Source organism: Elephas maximus, chromosome 6 (assembly GCF_024166365.1).
Source record: "Elephas maximus indicus isolate mEleMax1 chromosome 6, mEleMax1 primary haplotype, whole genome shotgun sequence".
Taxonomy (NCBI): Eukaryota; Metazoa; Chordata; class Mammalia; order Proboscidea; family Elephantidae; genus Elephas; species Elephas maximus.
The window spans coordinates 70,879,698-70,906,118 of NC_064824.1; the positions used below are offsets into that span (position 1 = coordinate 70,879,698).

Here is a 26,421-nt window from a genome sequence, read left to right on the forward strand (position 1 = left end):
ATATCATGGAGCTTATGTTTTAGTGGAGGCAATAAACAAAATAAGTAAATTATTTTTATTATAAATATTATGTTAGAAGGTGATAAGTGCTATGGAAAAGATAAAGCAGGGTAAAAATAGTTCAGGTGCTGCTGAGATGATTATGATTTTAAATAAGGGGGTCAGGGTAGGCTTCAATGGGAAGGAGACTTTTTGCTCAAATTTGATGTAGGCAAGGGGTCGAGCCATGCCAATATCTGGGGAAAGAGTCCGAGGCAGAAAGAGTAGCCGTTGCAAGGGCTCTGAAGTGGGTCAAAGGCCTGTAAGGTGCAGTAAAGACTATAAGGGGGCAAGGGTGGAGGCAGGAATAGCTGTTGGGAGACTAGTTCAATAATCTGCGGAAGAGGTGATGGTGGCTTAGACCAGGGCAGTAACAGTAGAACTATCAACAGTGGTTGGATTCTGGGAACATTTTTGTGTAATATTTATGTATGTGAATACATATATATGTGTGTGTGTGCGCATATATATATATATATATATATATTTGATTTTCATTGTTTTCGGAGGTTATGTTCCATAACCCATTGCCATTGAGTCGATTCTAACTCACAGCAATCCTATAGTACAGAGCAGAACTCCCCCATAGGGTTTCCAAGGTTGTAATCTTTACAGAAGCATACTGCCACATCTTTCTTTCATGGAGCAGTTGGTAGGTTCAAACTGCTGACCTTTTGGTTAGCACCGTTATAGATTGAATTATGTTCCCCAAAAGGTGTGTCAACTTGGCTAGGCCATGTGTCTCAGTATTGTGTGATAGTCTACTATTTTGTTATCTGCTGTGATTATCCTCTATGATGTTAACGGAGTTCTGGTGGCACAGTGGTTAAAAGCTATAGTTACTAGCCAAAAGGTCAGTGTTTGAAATCCACCAGCCACTCCTTGGGAACCCTATGGGTCAGCTCTACTCTGCTCTATAGGGTTGCTGTGAGTCAGAATCGATTCGACAACACACAATAACAACATGATGTTAATGAGGCAGGATTAGAGGCAATTACATTAATGAGGCAGGACTCAGTCTACAGGATTAGATTGTGTCTTGAGCCAACCTCTGTGATGGTTAAGGTTGTGTGTCAACTTGGCTGGGCCATGATTCTCAGTGTTTTGGCAGTTATGATGTAATCTGACAGTCGTTTATTGTTATGATCACTTCCATAACAAGATTTAATACAATGTGATCACCTCCATGACAGGATCTGCTGTGAACAGCCAATTAGTTGAAAGGGAGTTTCCTTGGGCATGTGGCCTGCATCAAATATAAGTGGACATTCCAGCAAGACTTGTGAGCTTTTGCTCACTCTGGATCCTGCAGCTGGGTCCTGTTAGTTTGACTTCTGATTCTTGGGACTTGAGATAGCAGCTTATCTGTGGTCTTGCCTGTCGATCTTGGGATTCGTTGATCTTCGAAGCCTGTGAGCAAGAGCTCTGCTCTTTGACCTATCGATCTTGGGTTCACCAGCCCCTATGGCAATGTGAATCAGGAGAAGCTCTATCCTGACCCACGGACTTGGGTTGTTACAGCCTTTACAACCACATGAGCCAGTTGCTTGATATAAATCTCTCTATATATTTATATGCTTTGAGGTTTTGCTTCTCCAGAGAACCCAGCCTAAGACAACCTCTTTTGAGATATAAAAGAGAGAATCGAGCAGAGCAGAGGGGAATCTCATACCACCAAGAAAGAAGCCCTGGGAGTGGAGTGTGTCCTTTGGACCCAGGGTCCCTGTGCTGAGAAGCTTCTAGACCAGGGGAAGATAGATGACAAGGACCTTTCCCTAGAACCGATGGAGAGGGAAAGCCTTCCCCAGGAGCTGGTGCCCTGAATTCGGACTTCTAGTTTCCTAGACTGTGAGAGGAAACCCTGGTGGCATAGAGGTTAAGTGCTATAGCTGCTAACCCAAAGGTCGGCAGTTCAGATCCACCAGGCACTCCTTGGAAACTCTATGGGGCCGTTCTACTGTTTTGTATAGGGTCTCTATAAGTCGTAATCAACTCTCGGCATTGGGTATGTATGTATGTGTAGACTGTGAGAGAATATATTTCTGTTTGCTAAAGCCACTCAGGTATGATATTTCTCTTATAGCTGTACTAGATAACTAAGACAGCACCTGAACACTTAATCACTGTGCCACCAGGGCTCTGTCTGTTCCATAAAGTCCCCGTGAATACTGAACTGGTGAATACTGAATCCAGCCTTGTTTGACCTCAGCTGGGAATTTCTTGCTTCCCTGCACACGTACATGTCTACGAAAAACTGTGAAAGCACCGCCAGTATTTAGCGAATAGGTGAATTCACACGTATGAAATCTGACAGTAGTGAGGACTGATTGTGTGTGTGTGTGTGAATGTAAGTATTTATTTATATTCATTGTGGGTAAATAGCAAAAATGAAATCTTCTCCCCTCTTTTGTACCCTAGTCACTTAGTTTACTCCCTGGGGTTACCACTGACACCGCTTCCAGTTTCTTGTCCAAACTTCAAGAGATATTCCATATGCTTATAGACATATATGTATATTCCTTTTCTCTGCAACACACAAATGATAGCACTTTGTATACAGTGTTTTAAACCTAGTTTTTCACTGAATGATATCTTGAAGATTGTTTTGTATGCATAGACCATCCTTGTTCTTTTTAAAGTCTACATAGCATTCTGTTGTGTGGATTTATCATTATTTATATTTATGTATAAATCTATTGCATATCCTATACATACACGATTTTACATATGTGTAAGAATATCTGAAGCATTCCTGTAATTGGAATTATTGTCTCAAAGTATTCTAAATATTTGGTAGATACCACCAAAATGCCCACCATCAGGTTTGTATCAATATTTACTCTTATTTATCATGTATTTCTAAACTTTAAAAACATTTAATTTCTTCCATATTCATAGTATGTATCAAAATTGAGACTGTCCATTCACAGAATGAATTCTTCTAATGACCAAAGGCATCTTAGGGAAGAAATAGGGAGACTCATGATCCAATTATGTGTTGAAACCCATCAATGTTTTAGCACTATTTCAACACTTTATATTACATCATGTTTTCAAAGCGTTTTGCAATTTTTAGTTCTTCCAAAAAGTGCATCCAGCAGGTCAGTGTTCTGACAATGACATCAAAAAATAGGGTCTTGTCCCTTGTAAATGCCAGCAAATATTTGTTGAGTAAATGAATGAATGCAAAAGCATGCTTGCTTCTTAAAGAGGCTTTCACCATGGACGCATTCCAGGTCAGACAATAATTTAGTGTTAGTGAGGGGCACAAGTGTCAGCATTCTTGGCTACTAATAAGCAAACGGAAGAAATGAAGAAGTAAAAGAGGTGGACAGAAGATTTCAAAGGGTGGCTCAAGAAGACAAAGTAAAGTACTATAATGACATGTGCAAAGTGCTGGAGATGGCAAACCAAAAGGGAAGAACATGCTCAGCATTTCTCAAGCTGAAAGAACTTAAGGAAAAATTCAGGCCTTTAGTTGGAATATTGAAGGATTCTATGAGGAAAATATTAAACGACGTAGAAGGCATCAAAGGAAATGGAAAGAATACCAGAATCACTGTCCCCCCAAAAATTGGTTGACATTCAGCCATTTCAGGAGGTAGCATATGATCAAAAACCTATGGTACTGAAGGAAGACATCCAAGCTGCACTGAAGGCACTGATGAAAAACAAGGCTCCAGGAATTGACGGAATACCAATTGAGATGTTTCAACAAACGGGTGTAGCTCTGGAAGCGCTCACCTATCTATGCCACGAAATTTGGAAGACAGCTACCTGGCCAACCAATTGGAAGAGATCCATATTTGTACCCATTCCAAAGAAAGGTGATCCAATGGAATAAGGAAATTATCGAACAATATCATTAATATCACACACAAGTAAAATTTTGCTGAAAATCTTTCAAAAGAGGCTGTAGCAATACATTGACAGGAAACTGCCAGAAATTCAAGTTGGATTGAGAAGAGGACGTAGAAGCAGGGATATCATTGTTGATGTCAGATGAATCCTGGCTGAAAGCAGAGAATACTAGAAAGATGTTTACCTGTGTTTTATTGACTGTGCAAAGGCATTTGACTATGTGGATCATAACAAATTATAGATAACTTTGCAAAGAATGGTGATTCCAGCACACTTAACTGTGCTCATGAAGAACCTGTACTTAGACCAAAAGGCAGTCGTTCAAACAGAACAAGGGGATACTGCGTGATTTAAAGTCAGGAAAGGTGTGCTTCATGGTTGTATCCTCTCACCACAATTATGCAGTCTGTATGCTGAGCAAATAATCTGAGAAGCTGGACTATATGAAGAAAAACGGAGCATCGGGGTTGGAGGAAGACTTGTTAACAACCTGCGATATGCAGATGATACAACCTTGTTTTGCTGAAAGTGAAGAGAGCTTGAAGCACTTACTAATGAAGATCAAAGACCACAGCCTTCAGTATGGATTACACCTCAACATAAAGAAAACAAAAATCCTCACAACTGGACCAATGAGCAACATCATGATAAATGGAGAAAATATTGAACTTGTAAAGGATTTCATATAACTTGGATCCACAGTCAATGCCCATGGCAACAGCAGTCAAGAAATCAAAAGACGCATTGCTTTGAGCAGATCTGCTGCAAAAGACCTTTTTAAAGTGTTAAAAAGCAAAGATGTCACTTTAAGAACCAAGGTGGGCCTGACCTACTGTGTTTTCAATCGCCTCATATGCATGCAAAAGCTGGACAATGAATAAGGAAGACCAAAGAAAAATCAACGCCTTTGAACTGTGGTGTTGGTGAAGAATATTGACTATACCATAACTGCCAGGAGAAGGAACACACCTGTCTTGGAAGAAACACAGCCAGAATGTTCATCAGAAGCGAGGCTGGCAAGGCTTCGTCTCACATACTTTGGACATGTTGTCAGGGTGACCAGTCCCCGGAGAAGAACATCCTGTTTGGTAGAGTAGAGGGTTAGCGAAAAAGAGGAAGACCCTCAGTGAGATAGACTGGGTGGTGCCGGACCAGTCAGTGTTTTGTCCTGCTGTACACAGGGTTGCTGTGAGTTGGAACTGGCTCAATGGCACCTAACAACAACAACAACAATAACAACCACCTTAACTGTCCAGGGCTACATCGGATACCGATAGCATTACCGGTTGCTGGTGCGTTGACTCTGATTTGTGGCGACCCAATGTGTGTCTCAGTAGAACTGATTATTTGGAAGTAGAGCACCAGGACGTTCTTCTGCGGCACGTCTGGGTGGGCTTGAACCTCCAATGTTTCAGTTGGTAACTGAGCACTTAACTGCATACGCCACCTATACGCTACTCTCAAATTAAGTCCCCCACTTAGCAACTTGTTTTTTTCTGTGGTTTCTCCAAGTTGCCATCAGCAAGGGCACCAGCACCGTGTGCTGGGTGGAGATTTGCGGAAGAGGCAAGATGCAAGAGCTGTTGCCATGACTAAAAAACTAAAAAATGGGGTTAAAATACAATAAACAAGTAAGTAAGAAGCCCAGAGGCTTATATCCCTATGATTAACTCACAAATCACTTCTCTCTTAAAACCAGAGGTTTTTAAGCAGCTGATCGAGTGAGGGGAATGCTTTTTCAAACCTCCCTGCTCAAAAGTGCTCTCCTTTGCGGCTGCTACTAGTGGGTGGGTATCCAATCCTTCAGGTAGGTTGGGGTGTTCTGGATAGGAGGGTCTCACACTGCCTTTTTCCACATTCTTTCTCCTTCAAGGTCTCCTTGTTGACCAGGAATAGAGAGCTAAGAAAAGATTATCAAAAGAATCTGACTCAAGAGACTTCCACTCTCTAACCCTTACATATAAGATCCTTACTGTGCTCTTCAAATATTTAGTTGCAATAATGGCTTTTTTTTAACAGAATCATCTCAAATTTGAGTATAGCAGTAAGTACTGTGGAATGATTTTTGACAGCCTCTGCTTGTTACAGTGAAAATTACATAGAGAAAAAAAGTCACCAGTTCCAAATTATTCAGGAAGCTTTTTTTTTTTTTTTTAAAGTTAGCTGTCTAAGTCATCCCAGAGGCCATTCTAAATTTTAAGGAGGCAAACGAAGAAACAAATATTAAACCTAATGCTAGTAGAGCAAATGTATTATATAGGGAAAATTATGATACAGCTCTAGTAAAACCTTCCAATTTGTCTGGGGTCTGGGAGACCTGAGACTGGGGGTGTATTGTGGAGAGCCTTATGCTCCTGCTGATGGTCCTGTGTAATCCCTGCATGGTGCGAATGGTTAATACGCTCCTCTGCTACCCAAAATGCACTCTGCTGCTGTCCAAAAAGCTTAGAGGTTCGAGTCCATCCTGAGGTGCCTAGGAAGAAAGGTTTGGTGATCTATTTCTGAAAAACCAGCCACTGAAAACCCTATGGAGCACAGCTCTACTCTGACACACATGGGGTTGCCAAGAGTCAGAATTGACTTGACGGCAACTGGTTGGATGGTCCTGTACTGAGGTTAGAAGCTCATGAGCAATCAGTGAAGATTTTTGAAAACGGTCTGTTAACACTGGACAAGGCCGTGCTTTGATTTTATGTTTTCATTTTAATTATAATAAGACAAATTGCAACACCGAGAAAAGTGGCCTGACCAAAAACGCTTACTTCTTTATTCAAAATGAGGGGCCAAGCATTGTTTAGATATTAACAGGACTTTTTCAATTGTCCACATTATCCAGGGCCCCAGAGCTGTTGTTGCTCATTCTGTGGGGACAGACGAGAGTGGTTACCTGAAAGAGGGAGGTGGGGGTATTCGGACCCTTTTTACAACTTTCCTCAGGACCAAAATGGTGTCTGCGATGACATCCAATCAAACCCCCTAATCCTCTTTGGGACCGTCAGGGGCACTTTTAACTGTTTGATAGAAACATGAAAGCAAGCAGGCATGATTCTAAACAGGGAGGCATTGTACCAGGAATCTGCAGACTCCACGGATCAGCTTTCTGGTGGCAGATGTGCAGCCCATATTCTAGGGGATCACAGAGGTCTTGGTGTGCCTTACAATCAACCTCATCTGTGAGAATAAAAAGTTGCAGTTGTGTCTGCGATCTGAAGGTTAGCTTGAACATTGGCAGAATCAAGAGCTGAGAGACTTTTGGCAATTGATTGAGATGAGAGGGGTGTATGTGGGGTGGTAGGGGACCCGGGTGGGTAGGAAACTCATAGGGACAGGCATCAAGAGAGCAGGTCTCTAGGGACAGGTGCCTATATGATATACCACATTTTTAGGACTCAATGACCAATGAAATGTTAATGATGTTGTCATTAAAAAAAAAAAGAGAGAAGGAACTGATTTTAGGGGAACGATTTTACAATAATGCCTTCATAAGATCTTTGTAGAGCTTTCATCCATAAGTGATGTCTCTTCTTTCACTCATTTCATATTCCCTTCTTTCCTATTTTAACGTGCATCTTACCATATTTCATCTTGATAATTGCTGTGTGTGTACACGTCTACCTAACTAAATTTTAACTTCCAGGGTACAGGAACAATGATCTTTGTATCACCTGAGTGCTTTATTCTCCTCTCATATAGATATTCAGTAAATATTTGCAGGTTGAATGAATGAATTTTCAACATCTTCTTTCTGAATTTTGTTGACATTGTTGGGGAAACTTGTAATTAGACAACAGTAAACATTTCAGTAACCCAAGTGGTTAATAATCATATAATTAAAGTGATAATGTGATAAGTGGTAAACATCTTGAGTTTTGAAGACTTTTGATATATCCATGTCATCACTGGCATTATAAATACACATGATTTTTAGCATGCTAATAATCTCTTAAGCTCTGTGTCTCCAATGTTTTCACGTGTAAAATGTTGTAAAAATGGCGTGGCAGGGGAGCCTGAGCTCCTCCTCTAACTTCTCAAGGGGATAGTAGAATCAAGATCAACAGCCCAAGGCTGATTCCTATAAGGCAGAAGTCAGACAAACCTTCTCTCTCCAAACCTTTTACCAATTCTGGCACCAACTGTCCCTCCCATGGCACTCTCTACTTCTTTCCTGGGTTCGATAATTTCATTGCAACGGCCACATAGAACTCACAGACCATACTCACAGTTATGGGGTTTATTAGGGAAGTAAAAGGTTACCATTCAGGTTCAGGAACGCTCAGGGTACAGTTCTTCTATCAGGACAGCCTCTTCTCAGCCTTGCCTGCACGCAGGTCTCTCTCTGGCCCGCAGCCCCTCGGCCTGGCCTCTGTCCTGCTGGGGCAGGTGTTACAAAGCTCTTTTAGTTCTGCCGATAATACCCAGAGATACCCCACTCCGCCAGTAAGCCTTAGTCCAAAGGCACTCAGCTCTTGCACTGTGGGTCAGCAAACCTAACTCCTCCACCAAGTACCCAGAGGCACCCTACTGTGCTAGGAAGCCTCTTACCAAAAGGCACTCAGCTTTCTTGCTCCATGGGCAGGGAAACCCACCACACTGCCCCTCCTGCCACCCCCCCCATCTGTTTTCTGGTTCCAGGAGCTTCGCAGCGCAGGGATCCCAGGTACAAACCACATGCTGCACTCCGGGCTCTTCTTTCTTGGTGGTAGTGAGATCCTCTCCTCTCTGCCTCTGGGTTGGCTCATTTTAAGCCTAGCTGATTGGCAAAACCGACCAATCCCTTCATCAGGGTTTCATATACCTTATTTGCATGGTCCCACCAGGCTGCCATACATCTTATTTATATTATTAGCAAGCTATCAATTCCCTTGGTGGGCCACAAGCACTTCATTTGTGTAGCCTCATGCAGTCATTTGGTGAGAGTTACAAAGACCAAAGACCATGGCTGGAAGAGCCGTATTAAGTAATTCACTGCACCACAATGGGGTTAGTAATACCTACTTTATCTAACAGGGCTATGATGATAAAATTCTTCAATAGGTGTCAAAGTGACCCTATAGGACAGAGTAGAACTGCCCCAGAAGGGTTCCGAGACTGTAATCTTTACTGAAGTAGTCTGCCATGTCTTTCTCCTATGGAGCCTCTGATGAGTTCCAATCGCGAACCTTTCTGTTAGCAGCCAAGTGCTTAACCACTGTAGCACCAGGGCACCATGTTTTGATAAAAACCAAAAAACCAAACCGGTTGTCATCGAATCGACTCTGACTCATAGTGACCCTATAGAAAACACACATTTACACCTATCGATAAAACCTAACGGGGGCAGTGGTGGTTCAGTGGTAGAGTTCTGGCCTTCTCTGTGGGAAACTTACATACCCAGCCGGTGCACCTCATGCACCGCCACCAGCCATATATCAGTGGAAGCTTGTATGTTGCTATGATGGCAAACAGGTTTCATCAGAGCTTCCAGAATAAGTCAGACTAGGAAGAAAGGCCTGGCATTCTACTTTGGAAAAATCAGCCAATGAAAACCCTATAGATCATAGGTCCAATCCTCAATTGAGCACGGGGATGGCACAGAACTGGGCAGTTTTTCTTTCCATTATGCATGGGTCTCCATGAGTTGGGGGCTGATGGCAGTTAACGACAACCTACAAAAGAGGCTCACGAGAATTCTGGTATCTGTTCTTAAGTACTTTGTTCATTGCTTTCATTAGATACTTTTTTAAAAAGGTCTTGGTGGTGAATAATGATGCTGATGATGATACTGACAATAATAATAGCTTCTGTAGCCTTTTATAATTTACAGAACTCACATGCATTCTCAGATTTGACAGTTCTTCATTAGGCAAGGGGAGCAGCTCTTTATAACACTGAATTACTGTTAAAAAAAAGTCCAGATGAATTGCACGGTCATTTTAATGCAAATGTATTTAGTTAATATTACATTTCAATATTCTGAAATACATTTACTGATCTTCAGAAGACATCTGAAAATAGAGGGAGGGCAGTTTAGAAAATTAGGTACTTATACATTCCCATTCGATGCTAATGTTATTATGGTCTGTTATTGTTGTCTGTTTTTTGGCCAAGCCTTCTTTTTATGACTACCTCCCTTTCCTTTTCCGTCTTCACCTAATTCCTGCACCCCACAGCCCTGACTGTTGGGGTGTTGGAATCAGCTGTCCCAAGAACTTCTGCAGGAGTTGGCACTAAGGGGTCTACTCAGCTTGACAGCAAGACTGACTAATGAGTGGGTGGGTCCTCCAGGGCTTGCAAATATTGATTATCATATTGCCAAACAACAGAAGTTATCTAAGAGGAAATGTTTTTGCTGATCTTATGGTGTAAAGGAGCCCTGGTGATACTGTGGTTAAGCGCTTGGCTGGTAACTGAAAGGTTGGTGGTTCAAACTCACCAGCTAGATCCTTGGCTTAGGGTTGTAAAGGTTGAAATCCAGGTGTTGGCCAGGCTGTGCTCCTTCCTGGAGCTCCGGGACCTCTTCCAGGCTTACATAGTTGTTGGCAGAATTCGGTTCCTTGCAGTTGTAAGATTGAGGTCCCTGTTTCTTTGCTGGCTATCAGCCAGGGGGCTGCACTCAGCTCCTAGAAGCCACTCACATTCCTTGCCATGTGACCCTCTCATGGGCCATCTTGAAACATGGCAGCTTATATCTTCAAGGTCAGCAAAAGAATATCTCGCTTCTTCCATCTCTGACCTGTAGACTCTCTTTGAAAGGACTCACTTGATTAGGTCAGGGCCGGCCAGGAAAATCTCCCTTTTGATTAACTTAAATTCAGTGGTTGTTGTTGTTAGTGGCTGTAGAGTTGATTCCAATTCAAGTGTGCAAAGCGAAACTGCTCCACAGAGTTTTCTGCTGGTTTCAGAAGCAAACCGCTAGGCCTGTCTTCCAAGGCCCCTCTGGATGGGTTCAAACTGCCAACCTTTCAGTTAGTAGCTGAGCACTTAACCATTTGTGCCACCTAGGGACTGCTAGTCAATTGATTGGGGGCCCTAATTATATCTGCAAAATCCCTTCACTTTTGCCTGTACTGTATTATAATCGCCAGAATGATATCATCACTTTTGCCCGTAATTTATTGAATAAAAGCAAGTTAAAGCTCCTGCCGATATGCGAGGGGATTATACAAGGTTGTGGCTGATTGGGGGTCATCTTAGAACCCTGCCTAACACTGTGTCTTCTTTTGTAAGTGATTCTTTTTGTTGTTGTTTGAACATGTTTTTAAAGTGAAGATTTTTTAAAAAGTGATTTCTTAAAAAATAGACCCTTGCATGTCAGACGAAGTAAAATAACGTCTCTGACATGGAGCTTTTACTTAGGGGACCGGCTGTACACAGCCATTATGGGAGAGGAAAGAAGCCTAGAGTGAATTATATTTAGAGAACCCCCTATTACCACTTTGATATACTGCAAGAACTTTCTCACTGTTCTCCTGACTGCTGACCTTGACTCTCTCCCATCTGCCTCTACTTGCTCTCACGGTGATCTTCCCCAAATGCCCATCCAGTCATGCCACTGCCCTGCTTCCAATACTTCTGCTGCCTATGAGGCAGAACCCAAGCTTTCTGGCATCCTAGGAAAGAACTGCCATGCTGTTCAGCTTCGTATTCCAACACATGCTTCACCTCCCCCTCATTTCACTCAACAAAGCCGCTGGCAGGAGGGACTAAGACGAGGGGATGGATTTGAGAAACACTGAATAGGTAGAAGTAACAGGACATGAGGGGGTGTGTGTGTGGTGTGTGAGCCTACTCCATACATGGAAATAGGAGGGCAGGTGCAGCGGCAGATGTGGGAGAGAAGGTAAGTTCAGCTTGAGGTCACTCTAGAACATCACACCCAAGGACGTCTGTGCATGCTTAGCCCTGTACTGGATACTGTGGGATCTCTAAAGAAAGTGCCAGACACAATCTCTGTAGAGATGAGAATGTGTGTGGCGTTAGGAAACTACAAATTCACAAGAGAAGAAGGACAACAGAAGGATTACCACCAGTGGTAGATTCCAGAGTCGGGATAGTAAAGTTGCTAGTTAATAGCTGAAATGCAATTTTCCCTACTTCTTGAAGTACTTAATAAAAGCAGTGACAGATAAAACATTGCTTTTTCATTGTTTCTGGGACTTAAATAATTAAACAATTGGTAGGCATTATTAGGACCTAATTTGGGGCTACACAAAGAAAATATCAGGAAGAGAGGCTTCAAACTTGTCATGGTTGATCTCAAACCAACTTTGTCTTTCCGAGTGTTTTTTGTCACCTGACCTCAAACAATCCAGTTACAGATCTTAAAAAGGTCTTTTGTGCTTGTTTGGGGATGAATAGAAGTATGGAGGTTTTTCTTCTGTCGCTTTCAGAAAGTCCAGTTTTTTCTGGAGAGTGGTAGGCCAAAAATGCTGTAAGCTGCTCTCGTCTGGCTTCCCAATAAGGGGCATGCTGTGGGGGGAATAAACAAAAAGGGATACTGCTTTCTTTCTCGATGGAAGATGGGTTCTAAGTGGAATTTACCAGATCAATGTCCAGTCGATTTCAAACTCATCTAGTCTTTGTGATGCCTCCTGTGGTCACTTACATGCTGCCATTGTATTGGGTCTGTGGGCTGGTGCCAGTGCTGCTACTGAATGGACTGTGGAGTGTACTTGGCTGCTTGCTGTGGCTGGGCGTGACTCCCTGCTGGAGCTACCACTGCTTCCTGGGAGTTGTGCCATGCTGGCTTGGTTCTTCACCAGGGGGCCCCTCACCCTCAGTGCCTGTGAAGTGCTTTCCCATTGGTCACAAAAAGACTCTCATTGAAAGTTGTAAACACCACTGTCTGCCCAGCTTTACAAACTGAAAGTTCTAGCCCTGTTCTATTCCCTGTTAGCTCTGAGAATGCAGCTTCTGGTGAGGAGTTTATAAAGTCCCTCCAAAGGGGTACTAGCTGTTTTCTGTGCTATAGGCAGAAAAGAGGCACTGACACTGATGCTGTTGGACCTTCCCTGGTACAGGCTACAAATCTTTTCAGCTCTTTCAGGCATTTTGTTATCTCATAAACTTGACACTAATGCATGAAATTTCCCTTCCTCCTTCTCAGAAAGCAGAATCCAGGCCCCTTTAATAGGGGTTGGCTGGGAAGCTAGCCTAGGTTTTGTGCATATTCTTTGAATCTAGTTTCCTGGGGCCTGAAAGTGGGACACAGGTATGTGAAGAGTCTCTAAACTAAACGCGTGGAAGCTTATGGCAGGGCATCTGCTCACGTCCCCCCCGACATTTTCATTTCTTGTGGTGGGCTCTCTCTTCCTCTGACAATGTCCCAAGTTGGGACTTTGGGACTCTGAGGCATCTAGTCCTGACCTCTGTATTAGTCCAGATAATTCTAAGTGGTGCTGTGGTAACAGATGAGCTCCCCAAATCTCAGCTGCTTCATACAATGGAGGTTTGTCCCTCACACAAAGTCTTTTGTGAGTTGTATGGTTGTCCTCCATCTTTTGGCTATCCCACCTCAAACACATGCCCTCCAAAGTTGTGTCTCAAAAAGACACAGATGGAAGAGGCAGTCTTATCTCAGAAGTGATACATGGTTTTTTTTTGTTTTCACAGTCCATTAGCTAGAACATGCCCCGACATACCTGAAAGGTAGACTGGGAAATACAGGGGAGCACGTGAACATTCAGTCAGCATTAGCTGTCTCTGTCACATCCTCGGCCAGCTCATTTCTTCTGATCCCAGCATGTTCATGGGCACACAGGAGGCTGGATAATTTCTGTAGAATGTGAAATATCTATCGAGGAACACCACTAGGATTCTGAAAAATACCTTGGAGGAATAGACTTGGAAAAATGCTGAAAGGAAAGAAAGAAAATAGTTTATATAATTGTAAAAATGGTGTGGGGTGGTGTCTGACCTCCTTTAACCCTATAAGAGGGAAGGAGAATCAAGATCAACAGCCCAGGCTGATTCCCATGAGGTGGAGGTCAGACATGGCTCCTTTCTCCGCCATTTTTAGCATCTATGACACCAGCCGTCCCTGGCACAGCACTCTCTACTGGATCTGCTGGATTTGATAATTCATGGCAATGGCCACACAGAACTCACAGATCATAGGGAAGTCACAGTTTACAGTTTAGGCTAGGGAACACTCAGGATACAGTTCTTCCATCAAGATAGCCTCTTCCCAGCCATGCTCACAGGCACGCCTCTCCCTGGCTCTCAGTCTCTGCCCAGAGGCACTCAGCTTTTTCTCTCCCTGGGCCGGGAAGCCACCACATCCTCTCCTGCTGTCCAATCTCTCCTTCCTTGGTGGTGTTGGGCTCTTCTCTTTCCCACCTCGGGGGTGGCTCATTTCAAGCCCAGTGGGATGGCAAAATTGACCATTCCCCTTGGTGGGTCACAGTTACCCTATCACACAGTCCCACCCAGTGACCTGGCTGGTAATTATAAGACCACGGCTAGAAAGGCCACACACAAAAGTAATCAATTGTGCTGTAATAATCTGTAAAATTAATCCTATTTTTGTTTGGTTCTTTGGTTCATCATCCAGAAGTTGCAAAATGATGGTCAGCAGACTGGCTATTATTTCATAGATGTTTTCTGTTTGGCCCACACAGTGTTTAAGAAATGTGAACGAACCTCTAGATATCTAGTTTTTTTTTTTTTTCGAATAATTATAAAATTTGATAACATCTCAGCCCACATTTCCACAGGCAACCAGTAGTAAGGAAATAGTTGAGTAAGGGCTGCTGCTTTTCACAGGCAGGCCTCCACAGTTCACCATGATCCATACCACTCCCTATTGTACCAGGCACATTGAGGCTAACTGTCAGTTGTCATTTGTCTTCATGCTTTCACCATTGTTTTCCTAATGTAGACACTTCTTTTTAAGCTTACATTTGGCTCTTTTTATTCACTTACGTTGCCTGGTTGGGACTTAAAAGCATTTGCATTTGTGAGCTCAGTTTTAAATAAAGTCACCGCTTTCATGTATCTTACCACATCTTGGTGCTTCTTAGATATTGTGATTAAACACTTTGCAGAAGCAGCACCTCGAACCCATGACTGAGGTTGATTCTTGCTCTAGCCATCTGCAGTAGCGGTGATTTAAGGGGAATGGTTGACGACCACCACCACGTGCCATCGAGTTGACTTTGACTCATGGCGACCCCATGTGTGTCAGAGTAGAACTGTACTCCATCGGGTCTTCATGGGTGTGACCTTTCAGGAACAGATTGCTAGGAATTTCTTCTGCGGCATCTCTGGATGAGTTCAAACCACCAACCTTCTGGTTGGCAGCTGAGCGCTTAACCATTTGCACCACCTAAGGACATCGAATAGTTGACGAAGTTCTAGGAAATACCATAATGGGGATGAGCGGAAAAAATACCTGCAGTACATTGTCTGCCATGGGGATAATTGGATAAATTTGGATATAATTAGAATAATGCCTATGGACTCATTTTTAAGTAAATCCTTATGTAACTTTCTGTGCTTTTTCTCCCATTTGTAGACCACTGGAACGATCCAGTGAAGATGTGGATATAATCTTCACACGGCTGAAAGAAGTTAAAGCTTTTGAAAAATTCCACCCAAATCTCCTTCATCAGATTTGTTTATGTGGTTATTATGAGAATCTGGAAAAAGGAATAACATGTAAGAAATGCAACTCCAGTGGTATATTTTCATATATAGTTTGTGCTTGTCTGTGGTTACCCTCTGGGGATAGATAGCAAATGGGATATTTGTATGCCGAATATCTGAGCTTCAACCAAGGGTAGTAACTTGAAATTTCCCTCTATTCTCATTATTTGGTTCCATGCAGGTATTTTCTTGATTCCTTTGTTCGCAGCATGTAACTTGTTCTTCCAGGGCAGCCTGCTTCCCAGGTGGAGCTGGAAGGGTGTATTGGTTCATGTACTTAGCTATATTCTTAGAAATTCAAATATTTAATGATCTTTTCTAGCCCAGGAAATATGTGAGCCAACAGGATATTAGCTAAAGGTAAAGGTCTCTTGACTGATGTAATGGTAATGTTTCCAATTAACCTCAGCGTGATCCTCTATTCCAAGTGTGAGGAAGGGGTAGGGAAAGTGAAATAATAGGATGAAGCAGCTACATTAAAAAAAAAAAAAAGTATTTTCTCATTAGAAAATTGATACTTTTCCATTTGTTGGGATGCATTATGTTATAGCAACAGAAAACTCCCACCCACTGACTTGATTAATCAGTTACTCATAAACAAGAAGTCTTGAGGTAGGATGACTTTGGGAGTTATTAATAAATGGCTCAATGACGTTATTAAGGTACTAGGTTCCTCCTATCTTTTTTTTTTTTTCTGTGTATCCTCAGGTATTGGCTTTTGAACTCAGACTTGTCCCCAAATGGCCCTAAGACAGCAGTAGCAGTTGGAGGCATTATGTGTTGATACAAAAATGCTCTGCAAAACTGTTTCTTCTTGTATCTCTTTTTCAGAAGTCCCCTAGCAGACTTCTTATATTGTTTCCTTGACCAGGATTGCATGGCGTGCCATGTGGAAACCAATAACTGGCAAAGGCAGTGGGGTCACCATGATTGATTTGGACCAATCATAATTGACCACATTGGAGCTAGGGCTAGAACTCATATCCTCTGAGCACTTGGCTCTGTGGTGGAGGGTGGAAAAGTGAATAAAATCTGGGTTCAGTTAGATAACAGGAAGGGAAGGAATGGAAATGGTTCTGGGTGGGAAACTAACAGAACTTGTCACGATATCCTTATAGAAAATTTAGAAAACAAAGACAAATTACCTACAAGCCCAGAACCCAGAAATTGCTATTAGCATTTTGTGTGTATCCCTCAAGGAATTTTCCCATGTGTACACACACAAACATAGACATACTTCTGTGTAAAACAAAACAAAAAAAATCAATACATATAGTTTTCAAATAAATATTTTTTAATTTAATGATATAAAAAACCTCATTCTTTTGGGGATAAGATTCTCTTTTCTGTTTCTTAAAGGCATTTTCAAAGTGAATCTTCTATGATATGTAACGTGAATTTGATTGGTAAATGATAATAAATGTCTTTTGGATCCAAGAAGTTCATAAAAGGCAAAGCCCCAGTTCTACAATAAGTCACTTACAGAGGCTAGGAGCAGCAGGTTATTGGAGAGGACAACTATAAACTCATCAATGCCCCGTGTTAAGCCTATCATTGCACTTGGTGGGATGCCATTGTTGTTCTTTGCCTTTCCACAGCATGTCCTAGTCAGGGAGTTAGAGCAGCTTGTGTCATTAATTATGGCTCCCAGAAGCTTGCTCTTATGTACTGAACACTCGCCTTGCCAGCACTCAGCTATCCCACTGAGTTGTCATGTGATTTTTCACTGAGTCATGTAACACTTGACTCTAACTGTGAAATGAATTAAAAAAATCAGACCATTCTATCTAGTCATTTAGGGAGCATATTTAAAAGGGCAGTTGAGTTGGTACAAGATATTTGAATCAGCTTTTCAGAATTACTTTCCAAGTAATGGTCTTGACATGATATGGGAACTGGGGTCCTATCTAAATATCTAAATATTTTCTCTCTGAGATTGCAAAGGTAAAGCAAAGTTAGGTTTAGAAATTTCTGATGAGAATCATTTCCAAAGGATGATTGCCAAAAAAATGGTGAATTTATAAAATAAATAATAGTAATATGATAATTATTTTTTTTTTATAATCACTCATTGGTCAGCTTAGAAGGAGACATGCTATTCTAGAAAACCTATTGCCTTTAGGATTTAGCTGATTTAGATTAGGAAATTTTGGTGGTGGTGTGGTATCCTGTTGAGTCAAATAACCTTGTTAATTGGTGTACCCCATCTAGATTAATAATTTTCCAAGAGTGACAATACAATGAAATGACACAACAGATTACGTAGAACAGAGTCAATTATTCTTAAATTCAAAGGATCTTACAGCATTTAGGACTGTTATTGTCCATTATTACTGCCTTATTAATATGAAAGAGTTCTGTTTGATAGAATTCTACTTCATAGAATGATGAATAAATAGGATATAGCACTGTCAACAGATGAGGAAAACAGAAATATGTAGGGGAAGGGTGGTAGTCTCAGCCAGGTCTAAGTCATGCTTATAATAACCATGAAAAACTACCAGGTCTTACATCTGGTATATTTACATTACTTTTTCTTTGTCAGTATTTCGCCAGGGTGATATTGGAACAAACTGGTATGCTGTCCTGGCAGGGTCTTTGGATGTTAAAGTATCTGAGACCAGCAGTCACCAGGTAAGATACCTTATTCTTTTTTTTTTCAAAAGTAGTATTTATTATTAATTATAAAAGATACATTATTGTCGTATCTTTTATACCATCAAGATTACATTTTCAAACCCATTTCCTCTTTCCCATAGTATTGGGCTCATCGAGTGTTTGTTGAATTCTTTTATGAAGTTATTCCACAAACATATACTGATTGTCTTCTATGATCTGAGTATGGGGCCAGGTATTTGAACATAAAATGCAAGAACACATTGCCTGCCTCCAAGGAGCTGTTTCCTGGGAAATACAAACAATTCCATTGCAGTGTGATAAATTGTGGTGGTATAAGATAAGATATGAGCACAGGGAAGCAAACCTTCTTAGGGTCCTCCTTAGATCGTGCTCCCATCTTGTATCTTGACTTTTTTTTCCGTCCTGGAAGTGGTTCCTTCGTTAGCCTTTTAGGAGCTCCAGTGATGCATGGGGATTGTGGTCGATACATTCACCCTAAAATCTCTCGCTATTTCTGTACTTCAGTTTTTCATTACTTTTCTTCTAACATACAGCACTGGCTTCCTTGGCCTTCATCAGTCACCTCTGAGGAACTTGGCTCACTAGTAGATAAAACTCATATTCTCCCTCAACCCCCAACATGCACAGTATTTGTGAATATTTAAAATTGGACTTAGAGTCTCCTTCCACATCTGCAGTGACCCTTGCTTCATTATAATGGCATGTGGCCTAGATGTATACCACCTTCCTGTTCAAAGCCAAGGACCACTAGTCTGATGAGCATGGCCTCTGAAGGGCCATGTTGAAGCCTCAGTATGGTAATGTTCCAAGTCTTATGTTCACATATTCAGGATGCAGATAGAAACTGAGGGAAGACAATTGGGTAGTTTGTAAAATCTGAAAGGATTATCAAGAAAAATCTCTCAGTAAAACGGACAAATAACCCATAGCCAAGTACCATGTTTAAATACTGAGCCTTTGTTAAGTTTCTGAGCTCTTTTCATATGTTGTTGTTGCCGTTGCCTTCGAGTACATTCCACCTCATAGCGACCCTATGCACACTTCAAATGTGAAGACACATTTTATGACACTAAGTTCGAGATTTAAATTTTGTAGGGACTTGTGTGCATATTGGAGTTATGTGCAGTCACCATCTTAAAAATGGAGACACTCTCAAAAGATTGTTGGTAAGGTGGAAATTTAGAGTTTGGAATGTAGTGTTATGCCTATTGTTATGGATATTTATAGTCTTGAGCCAGTACTGAAATTCTACTTAACCCATACTGCACTCTTTCTATGTGTCAATGCATTGGAAGTTTGTCGGAAACTGCCTGGAATCTGTGCCTCCCAAATACCCCTCACCTTCGTCTGGTTTTTTTTTTTTTTTTTTGGATTTCAAAGAGGGCTAAAGTGAGAAGTGACTTTTGATATTTATAAGCTGCCTCACTTTCCCAACAGAGACTGAGAACAACTAGCATTTATTGTATATTTGCCATATGCTAGGCAGTATTATAAGCACTTGACAGATACCTGTTTACTCACTTAATCCTCACAACAACCCTATGAGGCAGGTCATGTTACGTTCACATTTTACCAGTGAGGAAACTAAGTCCCCAAGTGGTTAAATAACTTTCCCAAAGTAACGCATCTAAACTGAGATTAAAACTCAAGCAGCCAGGCACCAGAACATATGCTCTTGGTCACTGCTTTTCCGATTTGATTCAAAGGAAACATGCAACTCGCCTGTCTCTGTTTTTTGTCATTCTTTCAGATTACCCATGTCCCTTTAGCTCTGCAGAACTTCTTCCTGCTGTCCTGGTTGGAACCTTCTGGGTGCCTTTGCTCAGAGCTGCTCCTGATCCTTACCTTAACCAGGTTTCACATACGTGAGCTTGTAGAGGGGACATGGCCTAGAAAAGGGTGGTTTTCCTTAGTCCTTCCTATTCCTCTGGGTGGTCCTGAATGGGTAATGGTGGAGAAAAGAGAGCAGAGGCTGGAAAAGACGAAGATAAGGAAGAAGAGGAAAGTGAAGGAGGACGAGAATCAAGGAGGAAAAGAGAGAAGAAAGGAAAACACAGGAAGGAGAGATAATAAGAAAAAAGGAAGAGCCGATGTACCTCAGGGAATGATATTGTTAGCAACAACGTGCCAACAGAGCAGATGTTAAAAGCTGAAGTGAGATTTTGATAGTATTAAAATAGTATCTGGCCCTGAGCTCCAGGAATACTGCCCTGGACCAATTATCTCTCACCATGGGGTCCTAGCAGAGAAAAGTTGCGTAACATTTTGTTATTAGCTGTGATTTTAGTATATAAATAAGGTTTTAATTTTAAAACTGTGGTTTTTACCTCAAACCTAGCGTAGAGGACTTGCCCTTCTCTTAGCTTGTCTGGAATTATTAGCCTTATACAGAGCTGGTTTACTGCCTCCTCTGTGCACTTTATTCCACATGTCTAGCTACAGTTTTCTAGATTGATTTGTATTACCAAGATAAAAGGAAGAGAAAGTACATTGACCGCTCCATCATCCAACCCTCCAGAGTGTAGCCTGAGATAGATTGAGAGCCCTGCTTTCCAGCCAGCTCGGAGGGGCAGGCCATGGTTCCAGCCACGTGGAAGAAAGAAGCTAAGGAGAAGCAGCAAGATGGCTGAACTTCCTCCCACGCCAATCTGCTTGAAAGGAAGAAACAAAAAAGAGCCACATCTACCTATGCTGACCTTGCAATGTGCTCTCAGTCACTGCCCACTAGCAATGTTGCCAAAGCAGGTCATGGGTGGCCCAATCAGAGTGGTACCCCAAGGGGACAGAATGGGGTTGAGTGATGGGCCATGGAGGGAGGAGCAAGAAAGATCTAGAGATTAGCCACTAACCTTGTTTCTTCGTTGTGTGGGATGCCGAACGGTTCCTCATACATTAATTTAAGTCTTAATCTTTAGGCATGTCCTATTTTATAATTTGTGTTTGAAAACAAGGCTCGGTGACACTAGGTAACTTTCCCAGGGCCACAAAAGTGTAAGTGGCCATTCTAAGATTTGTATTCAGTTCTGACATACTCCAAATTGCATGTTCTTCCCACTGCTGACATACAAAAAATGAGGGGAGTGGAGCAAACAAGAAAAGAAAAGTTAAAAGACTAAGAAGATTTAGGACAGAGAGAAAAGAAGTAACAGCACACAGTGCAGGGCGGTTTCTTGCTAGTCTGCTCCTTCATTTCTTTCTCAGTCTCTGCCCTGCTTTCTCATCTGATAGTCAGAGATAAAAAAAACAGAGATAGTGGTGGCAAATTCCCAAACTTATCTCTGAGTTTTAAAAGAGCCATGGTGGTTCAATGGTTAAGCGTTCGGCTGCTAACTGAAAGATTGGTGAGTCAAACCTACCCAATGGCTCTGTGGGAGAAAGACCTGGTGATCTGCTTCCATAATTTAAAAAAAAAAAAAAAATTTTTTCCATAATTACAGCCAGGAAAACCCAATGGAGCAGCTCTACTCTGTCGTGTGGAGCCACTGTGAGTCAGAATCTGCTCCACAGCACCCAACAACAACATCTCTGAGTTTTAGCCCTTAAGTGGGAGTTTTTTCTGCTGGCCTAGTCAGTATGGTAAGAGAAGAGCAGCAATAGCTAACGGTAATGGACGGCCTGCTACAAACAGGTATTGTGACAGGCACTTCACAGGTATTATTTCACTGTTGTTACATGCCCTCGAGTTGATCTCCACCCCATGTGATAGAGTAGAACTGCCCCGTAGGGTTTTCCAGGCTGTAATCTTTACAGGATCGCCATGTCTTTCTCCCATGGAGCCCCTGCGTGGGTTCTGACCCACAACCTTTCAGTTAGTAGCCGAGCACTTAACTGTTTCGCCACCAGGGCTCTTTTGTTGTTGTGTGCTGTACAGTTGATTCTGACTCATAGCAACCGTATATGATAGAGTAGAATTTCCCCGTAGGTTGGCTGTTGCTCTTGTTGTTAGGTGCCGTCAGGTCGGTTCTAACTCATAGCAACCCTGTGTACAACAGAACAAAACACTGCCCAGTCCTGTGCCATCCTCACAATTGTTGTTATGCTTGAGCCCATTACTGCAGCCGCTGTGTTAACCCATCTCCTTGAGGGTCTTCTCTTTTTCGCTGACCCCCTGCTTTTACCGAGCATGATGTCCTTCTCCAGGGACTGATCTCTCCTGATAACATGTCCAAAGTATGTGAGACGTAGTCTAGCTGTCTTTGCTTCTAAGGAGCATTCTGGTTATAGTTCTTCCAAGACAGATTTGTTCGTTCTTTTGGCAGTCCACGGTGTATTCAACATTCTTCTCCAGCACCGCAATTTGAAGGCGTCAATTCTTCTTTGGTTTTCCTTATTCATCATCCAGCTTTTGCATGCATATGAGGCAGTTGAAAATACCACGGCTTGGGTCAGGCGCAAGTTAGTCTTCAAGGTGACATCTTTGCCTTATAACACTTTAAAGAGATCTCTTGCAGCCGATTTGCCCAGTGCAGTGGTCTTTTGATTTCATGACTGATGCTTCCATGGGTGTTGATTTTGGATCCAAGTAAAATGAAATCCTTGACAACTTCAATCTTTTCTTCGTTAATCATGATGTGGCTTATTGGTCCAGTTGTGAGGATTTTTGTCTTCTTCATACTGAGGTGCAATCCATACTGAAGGCTGTGGTCTTTGATCTTCATCAGTAAGTGCTTCAAGTCCTATTCACTTTCAGCAAGCAAGGTTGTGTCATCTGCATAGCACAGGTTAATACTTCTTCCTCCAACCCTGATGCCCCATTCTTCTTCATATAGCCCAGCTTCTCTGATTATTTGCTCAGCATACAGGTCGAATAGGTATGGTGAAAGGATACTACCCTGACGCACACCTTTCCTGACTTTAAATCACGCAGTATCCCCTTGTTCTGTTTGAACAACTGCCGCTTGATCTGTGTACAGGTTCTTCATGAGCACAATTAAGTGTTCAGGAATTCTCATTCTTTGCAATGTTATCCATAATTTGTTATGATTCACACAGTCAAATGCCTTTGCACAGTCAATAAAACACAGGTAAACATCTTTCTGGTATTCTCTGCTTTTAGCCATGATCCATCTGACATTAACAATGATATCCCTGGTTCCATGTCCCCTTCTGAATCCAGTTTGAATTTCTGGCAGTTCCCTGTGGATATACTGCTTTTGAATGATCTTCAGCAAAATTTTACTTGTATGAGTCAGAATTGACTCAAAGGCAGTGGGTTTTTTGTGATATTAATGATATTGTCTGATAATTTCCACATTTGGTTGGATCATCTTTCTTGGGAATAGGCATAAATATGGATCTCTTCCAGTTGGTTGGCCAGGTAGCTGTCTTCCAAATTTCTTGGCATAGATGAATGGATTCTTCCAGCATTGCATCTGTTTGTTGAAGCATCTCCACTGGTATTCATTAGGTCGGCTGGTGAATTCAAATTGCAAGCCTTTTGGTTAGCAGCCGAGCTCTTAATCATTGGGTCACCAGGGCTCCGTAGCCACTCAAAGCTCACCTCACTTTCCGCAGGAAGTGCTGTTATTAATCCATTTTACAGAGAGGATGCTAAACAACTTGCCAAGGCCACACAGCCTTTAGATGTCAGAGCCAATTCTTAGCGATCCTGGTTTCAAGTTCAAGTTCATTATGGTTGTACTGGTGCCATCCTGAGGGATGTGAAGAGAGGAAGTAAAAGTGGTGAGAACTGAGCAGTGTAGTAGTAATAAATGTGGGGAGGAAGGAACTTTTCCCTTGCAGCTCCTCTAACCACCCTCCATGTGCATTTTCTGATTCCAGCTCAGAGCCCTACCCATCTCACCTACAAGCCCATCTGAGGAAAGCTGGCAGGGAAAGCCCACTGCTCACCTCTGCTGGGCCTCATCTGGGCTGCTGGTTCTCCTCCCACCACCTACATATTAGATTTAGAAACACGTGGTTAAATGCCTTATGGCCAGCCCTTTAAAGAGCTTCTAGTTTAGAAGCTGGAACAGCTAAGTAAGGGTAGTAAGGGAGGGAAATTGAGAATGTACCAGGTAGAAGTTAGAACTGATGACCAATTGGATGGATGCAGGGGTTGAGAGAAGGGAGGATCCTGACTTAGATGGATGGCGGTGCCACTAATTAAGACAGGAAATACATGAGGAAGAAAATCCTTCACAGATTCTCTTACTGTACTTTTATACTGTACATTTATTAGGTATTGTTGATTTGGTGGAATTTTCTCTGAAAAAAAATCACCTATTTCTTTTATATAGTGATAGGAAGATACAACTGCATATAACTTTCAAGAATACACTGGGCATAAATATTCTATTTTGCTCATAAATTCAAAAAGATATACTTTTTCTCCTTTCCCATCGTTCTGTTATACTCTTTTGTTCACTAGGGTAAAAAAAACACAGTTTCTTGCCCTCTGTATTATTGGTTTGTTAGGTTCTTTATGAATTTTTTGGACTCTAGGTTGAAGTCATACTTATTTTTCATTGGAGATATCCCACGAGCTTAGTAGTAATAGCTCTCATCATTTACAAAGCATTTCACTTACATTCTTTCATTTGATCTGCCCTCTGAGGTAGACCCAACTGTGTTGTAACATGCTCATTTCATAGGTGAATGTGTGGTCTGCTAAAGATCACACAGTGGTGAGCCAGAGACCTGGAAATCATCCATGATTTTCTTACCCAACCCAGTGCTCTACCTGCCATTCTTAGCTTTAGTCAGCATGTGAAGCCATTTCCCTATAGTGCCTTCAAGGGGTCTGGAAAAGGCTTATTCCCAGGTTACTCGAGTGTCTTGGAGCAATGGTTGAGCACTGGGCTGCTTACTGAAATGTTGGTGGTTCAAACCCACCAGCTGTCCCTGCAGGAGGAATATATGGCAGTCTGCTTCCATAAATATGAGTCGGAATTGACTCGATGGCAATGGGTAACTCTAGTGTCCATGGTGGCAAGGATGGTGGTGAATTCTTCTTTGCTTCTTGGATCACTGGTGCCTAAGAAAAAAAAAAAAACAAAAACCTGTTGGTTCCACGTTTGGGAGAAGTATTAAAATACAAGAAGCTCCTGGGTGGCATAAATGGTTATGCACTTGACTACTAGCTGAAAAGTTGGCAGTTCCAACCCATCCAGAGGTGCCTTGGAGGCCAGGCCTAGTGGTCTTCTTCTGAAAGGTCATAGCCTTGAAAATCCTATGAAGCAGTTCTACTCGGCAAACTGGGGTTGGTCATGAGTTGGAATTTACTTGATGGCAACTAACTACAACAACAACAGTAGAATACAAGCACTTCGGTGAGAGGTAAGGTAAACTTCATCTATGGGCAAGGGTAAATAACATCTCAGGCCCTTTCCTGGGAGGGAAGGAAGAAAAAAAAAAAGCCATTGGGCTGAGGGGAGCTCAGGTGGCTCCCCTCATAGTTTTATTTTTTTATAGTCCCACCAGGTCAGTTTAGAAACAAGTCTGTCAGCTAGGGTAGACATGAGGTAGCCGGCTGACCTGCCCCACTCTATGGGTTGTCTCATGGCTCAGGGCTTGTTAGATAGTGGTACAAGTTGGACAGACCCTATCATTCTCACACAGTTAGGTCCTCTTCAGGCAGAGCCTGAGAGCCTGCACACTGGCTCTGCTTCCCTGGTTTCCCTCCGGGTTAGTCCCCCCACCCTCCCCACCCGCCCCACAGTCCAAGGCTTTAAGAGTAGACCAGAAGGGAGAGATCAGTGCCCTTGGATGAGGAGTGGAAAAATGGGTCCCATCTCTTGGACACTGTCCCTGAGGAGGTGTGGCTACTTGGTTTTGTTCCTTTTGTTACTTCCTTGAAATTGTGTTTGTATTAAGAATTCTGGGAAATGCATACATTATTCTGTTCCTATTATTATTATTATTGTTGTACTTTAGATGAAGGTTTACAGAACAAACTAGCTTCTCATTTAATAGTTAGTACACATATTTATTTTGTGACATCGGTTACCAACCCCACGACATGTCAACACTCTCCCTTCTCGACCTTGGGCTCCTTATTTATTACCAGCTTTCCTGTCCCCTCCTACCTTCTAGTCCTTGCCCCTGGGCTGGTGTGCCCCTTTAGTCTTGTTTTGTTTTATGGGCCTGTCTAATCTTTGGATGAAGGGTGAACCTCAGGAGTGACTACATTACTGAGCTAAAAGGGTGTCATGGGGCCATACTTTTGGGGTTTCTCCAGCCTCTGTCAGGCCAGTAAGTCTGGTCCTTTTATTGTGAGTTAGAATTTTGTTCTACATTTTTCTCCAGCTCTGTCCA

The 26,421-nt window shown here is 42.2% G+C and overlaps 1 protein-coding gene across 10 annotated transcripts in view; it reads left to right on the forward strand.

Moving 5' to 3' along the window:
- RAPGEF4 (Rap guanine nucleotide exchange factor 4) overlaps positions 1–26,421 on the forward strand; it is a 348,490-nt gene that overhangs the window by 38,823 nt on the left and 283,246 nt on the right. For 9 of the 10 annotated variants that reach the window (XR_007517849.1, XM_049887456.1, XM_049887457.1 and 6 more), the window contains exons 2-3: positions 15,395–15,537; positions 18,071–18,159. Coding sequence is in view for 8 of the 10 variants with exons in the window: in XM_049887456.1 (XP_049743413.1) it covers positions 15,395–15,537; positions 18,071–18,159 (232 nt within the window). In the remaining 2 variants the exon portion in view is untranslated. Of the gene's footprint in view, positions 1–15,394; positions 15,538–18,070; positions 18,160–26,421 lie in introns of those variants that run through there. The other variant, XM_049887449.1, reaches the window with a different exon arrangement.